We start from the raw sequence: 8,090 nt of genomic DNA on the forward strand, positions 1-8,090 counted from the left end.
CTTGAGAGTAGGCACGAAATATGTTTTAATGGCCCCGTGTCTAACACGATCCTCAACAAAAACCGTTACCCAATTTCAATAAACGAATTGTTTTTTTGAATAAACATTTGTTGAAGACTCAAGTGATGAAGACTCGTGACATGGATGCTAGAAGAAATCTTATGGAAGCACTTCTAGTGAGATATGGATTGAATCATTTCGGTATATAAATTTGCATTTTATATTCTTTTTATATACTTTTGTAAACGGCATTGTACTAAGTGAATTTCCCACGATTAACGAGAGTATCGTTATTATATTTTATTATCTTAACTCAAAGTGAACCATTTTTCCTACAGTTAGAACTTGATTGATGATACTTCGTGTACGTACTTCTTAAGCCTCCATACATAGTGTACTTCTTAAGCTGTACATGCATCTTATATAAACTATTTCTAAAGGGGCCTACAAGATTATACATGATAGATTTCATATATGGATCATACATGTTAGATTCAAGTGAACCATTTTTCACTACCACTCAAACCGAAACCTCATACTAACACATAAAAACAAAGTAAAATAAACACAAAATACCATGATTATAAAAATAAAAAAAAAACTTTATTTAATACCTATCTATCTAGAAACATAAAGTACCCGACCTCGTAATCGACTCCAATCTTTTCACTACATCACTTGCATATGGTCGTGCAGCTATATCATGAGCAGTGCATTGTAGTGCAAGATACATGATCTCCACAATTTGATTCGGGTTTTCTTGTGCATGTACCTTAAGTAATGGATCAACCCATGCCTCTAGGTGACAATCCGAGTAGAAATATCGTGCCCATTCGACTATGTTTTCGTGCAAACCAATCTCGGCATCAACCAGAGTTTTTCCTGTAAGTAGCTCGATTAGGATGAGGCCGAATCCGTACATGTCACTGCTCTCGGTTATCTCTTTAGTCTCTTTTGTCTCTACAGTATGGCAAGTAAAGTATTTTTAACAATCAAATACACTTGGTCATTGCCTCATAGTTAAAATATATATTTCAAATATTGAAACATGCCAGAAAAACATAATTTGGACGTGTGTTAACAAATATCCGTGTCACATGAATTTAATAAGATGCCTAAAAGACGGCACTACTTTTTAAGAAAACGTTATATTATAAGTAAGTGGAGTATTGTAGTTTCCTAATAAAAAAAACGTAATTTGTGTTCGCTAGTGTGAACCTAAGACCAATTAATTTCCAGATGTAAAAGGGATGATACTATTGAAAGAAAATACCCTTTTTCATTATTTCTAAGTTAACATGTTATTTATATTTAATTGTTATTGAAAATTTAGAATTTAATAATTTATACTATTATTTATTGATCAATAATAACTCATCATGTGCATTTTACCAAGGGTGGCTCATAGTTTTCATATTCATTACTAATCACAATGCCATCCGCTTATAAATAATTATAGATTTTTACTTGATTTCAATCCAATTTCACATACAAAAAACGTACGTTTGTATATACTCATTTATGTAAGCGAAATTGAGTACTATATATGATTATACGAGTGAAATTATATTAGATAACAAAATCTACAAGCCATGAGTGTTATTGAAATTATGAGTATGAATTATTATCGACCAATGACAGATTAATCTAATTCACCTCAATGTTGCTAAGGTTTTTTCTATATTGTTATTGTTATTATTTTTTGAAAGGGAGAGGAGGGAGTGAAAACAATTTCTCTTTCTATCTATGATTGTGTACAGTTGTAAAAGGCTAAAAGCAAAAAGGAAACAAATTCATGATGTTTTGTTGGGACTTTGTCTACCTTGTTCAATTCATGTGTGCATGGATTACTACCAAAGTTTTAATAAAAATGATTTTGTAGAAGTACGTGCCAATAATTAGTGTTATTTTATATGTGAGACTATAACATGACTTTTTAAACTGAATATATGAACTGGTTTCATTAACTTAAACTACTTAACGTGACCACTAATTAAGACTTGATTTGTCATATAACCCTATCCTGTGTTATATTTATTTCAAATAAATAATATATATAAAAATAACGATTTAGTAAAATTTTACATCTAAGTGAGTTGTTTTATAATGTGTACTAATTTAATATTAATGCTAGTTTTTGAGAGTAATATTATCAAGGCCAAAATCAACGTTTACCTGGTGCAACATAGGCTGAAGAAACCAAACACTTAGTGATATTGTCCGAAAAAATCATTCCCGGAGGACTCAGTTTAATACTAGTACATGTCCCATCTTTCCCATCAACCACCATAACATTTTCTGGCGAAACATTGCCAACAAGAACACCAGCGGGTGAGCAACAACTATGCAAATAACGCAGCGCTTTTGCGATTCCAATGGCAATTTTCCCACGGCTTTCCCAACTTAACTCTCCCATAACTTCATTCAACTTCTTCCCTTCCACATATTCATGAACCAAGATCAGTCTTCCCTTTTCTGACTTGCAAATTGCAATTAGTTTGGATATATTTGGATGCTGAATCTTGCCAAATTCTTTGAGTTTGATGATTAGATCATTATCGAGTTTGATCCCATTGAATTCTTTGATGAAATATTTGGTGTATTTAGTTGTTATTACATTCTTGTGCCCTCTCAAAGTTTGTAGAATTTCGTGAATTGTCATGGCTTTTGAAGCTTTCTCATCGAAAAATAGCAACTCCCATTCCACGCCTCCATCTATCTCATTTTCAATTCTGGTCGTCTTGTAATGAACAACTTCCTTTCTTCTTTTAACATACAAGACGACCAGAATTATAGCAGCAAATGTGACAACTATCACAGCTATCCCAAAAAACCACCAGTTGGCGGTTTTAATCACCTTACATGGTGGTAAATGGATGCGCGAGGCACCTCCACATAGGTTGTTTCCCACCACGGCCGATGAATTGATAGCCGTAAACACTCCGGTGGACGGTAATTCACCATGGAAAAAGTTGTGAGATATGTTCACTTCAACAAGTGAATCCGCATTCCCTAGGGTTTCCGGAACTTCCCCGGAAAGTTGATTCATTGACAAATCAAGATTTCCAAGAACCGGTAGTGTCGCTAGGGTTTCGGGGATTCCACCCATGAGATGATTATTACTAAAGTTGATACTCACCAGCTTCTTGCATGATGATAATTCATCCGGTATTATTCCTGATATCCTATTCCGGCTTAACTTCAATTCCATTAACTCTGGCAACTTCCCAAACATCGTCGAAATGTGACCCGAAAATTCATTTTCGGACAAATCCAAATTCTCAAGCTTGTTGCTGCCAAATGAATCCGGTAACAATCCCGAAAACCTATTACTTGACAAACTCAACATTTGAAGCATTGGCGTATTCCATCTCAATCTATTAATTTCCCCGGAAAGATTATTCGCCGACAAATCAAGAAAGTAAACAAGGGGAAGTTGAGTGAACTCTGGTGACAACCGACCGGATATCTTATTATTTTGAAGACGAACCCTTTCTAAACTCCGACAAAGACTTAAACTTTTAGGGATTTCACCTTCAATAGAGTTGGAGAATAGGATAAGTTTACGAAGACGACCGGAACTACAAAGGGTTTCAGGGATTTTTCCAGTGAGATTGTTGGTTGAAAGATCTAGTATTGTAAGATTATTATACATCCCTAAACCCTCAGGAATCTCACCAATAAACTTATTAGACCATAGTTGAAGAACTTGGAGATGACTTAACAAACTCAAAGATTTCGGTATGTTTCCGGTGAATTGATTCGAAAACAAGTGGAGGACTTCTAGATCCTTAAACTGAGAAACAAGTTCTGGAATCTCACCTGACAAAAGATTGTCACTAACATCAAGAGACTTAAGTTTCTTGAGGTTGAATATTGTTTTAGGAATTGGACCAGTGAGCTTGTTGAAGTACAAGAAAAGGTAGTTAAGTTCGGTGAGATTACCAAGTGAATAAGGGATTTCACCGGTGAGATTATTGAAAGCAAGATTTAGATGATTCAAGGAAGTTAGATAACCGATTTCGGTCGGTATCCCACCGGACAAATTGTTGTAACCCAAGTAGATAAATTTCAAGCTTTCCATAAACCCTAATTCAGATGGTACTTCACCTATTAATTGGTTTGATGCCAAAGTTAAAAATTGTAACTTTGTTAGATTTGAAAGAGACTTTGGGATTTCACCAATTAGTGTATTTCCACCAAGATCAAGATATTGTAGCTTCAAGAAGTATCCAATTCCCTCCGGAATTGGACCAGAAAGAAAGTTGTTTGACAAATCCAACTTCTCAAGATTTGGAATGGAACCTTTAGGGATCAAACCTGTTAAGTTGTTGTTGCTTAAGTTGAGATGAACAAGTGATGCACAAGAGAATATGTTACTTGGAATTCCACTTGTGAGTTGATTGTTGGAAAGATCAATTGTTTCAACATGCAAGATCTTGAATAATGATTCCGAGATCCGACCGGATAAGTTCTTTCCGGAAAGATTGATTTCGGTGACATGGGTGGAATTGGAATCACATGTAACACCATTCCAGTTGCATAAAGATGATGAGTTGTTCCAGTTGGAAAGGAAAGATAAAGGATCAATTATGGAAGCTTTAGTGGATAAGAGTAGTTCATGCTCATTGGAATATGCAAATCCTGATCCATTAGAAAAGAATAAGAACAAGAACATGAACATGAACATGAACATGGAGCATGTTTCTTGTGAGGTTTTTACTCTTGTCTTCATTGTAACTGGAACCTGAATGATCAGACTGCAAGTCTTGAATTGGTGTAAAGGAAAGATGGGACTCCACCACCAGGATTAAGCAACAGTTTGATCAATCACTTTCTGTCATCATAATGACAAAAACATGTTAAACTAAGTTATGGGATCCAGTGCTCCATGTGTAATTACTATTCCATTATGTTAAAGTAGAGGTGATCAAAGGCACCCCAACCATAATGATTGTTAGCCATGCATTAAGTTTAATACAAAAAGAAAAGGATAATACAAGTTGTAAAACCGGAAAATTCATTAGAATAACATGAATTAAAACTAATCAAACTTCTAAAAGATTTGGATGATTTCTACATCAACAATAACTTTAGAATTTGAAACAACTAAACAAACATAATACACCATATAATTACTATGTTTTTTTGTGTAGATATAGTTAAAACTAGATTTATCATTAGTTGATTTTTTTTTAATTAACTACTTACACACTCAATCCTACTCCTAAATTTATATCATTGCCCACCATGAAAAAATATGAATATGTACAAAATAAGAATTAGGAGACTAAAATGTAATGATCAAAGCAATCAACAAATAGCCTTTTAACTTTGTCAATAAAATATGACAGAACTATTACGTTTCTAATGTTTTCTTCAGATATATATGACAGAATTACTTAAATATTAGGTGGCAAACATTACAATAATAATTGTACCCGGTAAAATTCACAAATAATAGAATCTACTAGTAGGGTCTGAGAAGAGTGTGATGTAAACAAACCTTACATATATCAACTAGAGACTGCTTTCATAACATTAAATTTTGGAATACGAACAATACATATGGATACATATAACTATATAAGGTGTACATACCACACCCCTATGCAACAATTTTTATTTTTGATATTTAGCTTTCTAGCTATAGAAGTACCTAAATCATAAGAATCACTTCATTTAGTCCACAACTTTTCTTAGTACTAGATCATAAGTCAATTCTACAAAAAGAATATTGGAAGTGCGTACGTATTGTGGACCTAAATGAGCACGAAGCTATTGTGACAATCCCTATATATATAGATTAAACATAATCGTTTATAAATATTATCACTGACTATGTAAGCTAGAATAATCCTACCAAACCAATAAGCCAATAAATAGACTGGATTGATGTAGCAATCTAGGACAAGAAGTGTAGCAACTTAGTAAGAAATAATAGGTAATCAATAGATGCATGGACACATAAACAAACACAAAAAGTTTATATAATATTCTAAGAGAAATTAAACATACCAAAGTATAATAATTAGGGGGTTTGAAGATCAAGATTCATATGATTATCAAGAACCAGAAGAGAGGAGATATGATATATATGATCGATGATGTGAGGGTAAGAGTTTAAGGAGTTAAGTGTATATATAGAGTGACGAGCTAGCTAGCTACAACTAGTAAAGGAGTCAAGCTGGGGATGTGGTAAAATTACCAAAGTGGGCATTTGGACTTTGTGTTTGAAAGAGTTGAAAGGAGGGCAAACAGCAAAAGAACAGATGTGGGGGAAAGTTTAAAGATTTTTTGTCGGAATTATAAGACCAGAATGTTCTTTTGACTGAATTTGGAAAGTGAGAAACGTTGGAAAGTAATTTTTATTCCTTTTCTTTCTTGGTTTGTGAGATTATTGAATTATCAAACTTAAAATCATCATAGTTAATTTAGATGTTGCATGATAGATATATATCACATAATCCAACCAGTTTTACATTTTATGAAAACTAATTAGCTTATTCCAATACAAAAGTTGACCACAATTGTTTTAACTGCAACACCTGGTTCCTTAAATTTGGGATATATACCAAGTTGAACACAAACAGTATGTGAGATAAGGAGGGGAATTGAGACTTGAGAGATGGTGGCATTATGACTCTTAAGCAAATGGGGGAGCTTCATTATGTCTGTCCTCGACTCGTTTGTGTAATATTTTATGCGTATTGAGTTCGACTCTCTTTGTGTTTTTGTCCAAGTTTCGCCACTGCTCTTAAGGGTGCTCGGTGGTGGTATGTTGGGGAAAGAGCTGGTTGGTGTGTGTGTGTGTGGATGGTGGTTGACAGAGATAACTGTGGGAAATCTATTTGGGAAATAGATTAAAAGTAATATTGAAGAAACACTAATCTAATCTCTTATACTGGCTTTGGATCTAATGAGTCAACAGGGTAGGATACAATAACAACCAACACAGTACGAGTATAACTTCCCGAAGTCCAATGACCGGAACCTGCAAAACAGACACCGTGAGTCTCGTCACGGGAAGGACAAGAGGGGGGTCTTCCCGTAACCACCCTCCGACATGAGAATCAGTACAGTTCTTAAGAGAGAAAGTACTCAAGTATTAGAGTAAGTGCGATAAGAGTGAATGTGAATGAATACCTAATGCAGGTTGACAATGTATTTATAGCCGAAGGATGTAGGAAGGTGATTGAGCCAGCTGTCATTTTCTAGAAGATCTTAATAACCGTCTGGACGCGTGTCCCTTTGTGATAGGTTGAGCTATACGTCTCATGTGCATGAATATAACAACTTGGATACGTGTCACCTTATGATTGGATGAATCAAACCCTGGCCATGTGCACGGTTATAACAACCTGACCAGATGTCCTTCATTCATTGGCTGACGAGTCACGTATTCTCCAAGTAACAATCATGGTTATTCTTCTAGAAAGCAGTCAGTTAATGACAGCTGTCCTGAGGCATTGCCTTCCGGTCATTTTGTGCGGACGGGTACTCCGTCCCACGGATGACTTCTGAGGGTGCCCCGATGCTTCCGCATACGTCATGTGGGTGTTTCTTCCTTAGACGGTTAAACGGGTGATCCGCATGTCCCGCAGGTGACCTGTGAGGATCCCTTAGTTGACCCGTGGGTAGTGCTTAAGTGTTTTTGGGTCTTTTTGGTACCCTACCGCTATAAATATTAATAGTCATTATATCAATAATTTTTCATATCTTATAGATAGATACTTTACTTCATGATTCATGCAAGCTTCTAGATCTTATAAACAAATTATATCACACTTCCAAATATATGCGTGCTTACGGCTAGACGTAGATAACACCAGAATACATCATGTCATCTCTATATGTGTGCGAACCAGGCCCAAGAAAAGACATGAGTAACACAATATAAGTGAGCCAAGGGGTAGCTAAGTGTGGTCAAAGATTATGTGGAGAATACGAAGAAACGAATGATTATCTCCTCACTTCGTATTATGTTGCCACATTAGCTTGGCAAATTGTTAGTAACTAATATCACATTCCTCGCATCAATGTTTTTTTGATGTGTGACTTGCTTAGTATCAAGAAACTAGCAATTTGGG

At 35.1% G+C, this 8,090-nt stretch overlaps 1 protein-coding gene across 3 annotated transcripts; it reads right to left on the reverse strand.

The window, feature by feature from the left end:
- Positions 1-515: 515 nt before the first annotated feature.
- Positions 516-6,424, reverse strand: LOC143623024 (uncharacterized). 3 transcript variants are annotated; one of them, XM_077094032.1, is made up of 3 exons: positions 6,019-6,424; positions 2,176-4,837; positions 516-960 (listed from the first exon to the last, which is right to left on the reverse strand). In XM_077094032.1, exons 2-3 carry the CDS (start codon positions 4,733-4,735, stop codon positions 623-625), a joined length of 2,898 nt encoding a protein of 965 aa, XP_076950147.1. In that variant the 5' UTR covers positions 4,736-4,837; positions 6,019-6,424; the 3' UTR covers positions 516-622. The 3 variants fall into 3 exon arrangements, with proteins under 3 accessions (XP_076950147.1, XP_076950146.1, XP_076950148.1); XM_077094031.1 differs by lacking the exon at positions 6,019-6,424 and having other exon boundaries at positions 2,176-5,069; XM_077094033.1 differs by lacking the exon at positions 6,019-6,424 and having other exon boundaries at positions 516-951; positions 2,176-5,068.
- Positions 6,425-8,090: the final 1,666 nt, after the last annotated feature.

This window comes from Bidens hawaiensis, unplaced genomic scaffold (genome assembly GCF_021521415.1).
Source record: "Bidens hawaiensis isolate Kalapana, Puna unplaced genomic scaffold, B.hawaiensis_p1.1 tig00003244_1, whole genome shotgun sequence".
In the NCBI taxonomy this organism is placed as follows: Eukaryota; Viridiplantae; Streptophyta; class Magnoliopsida; order Asterales; family Asteraceae; genus Bidens; species Bidens hawaiensis.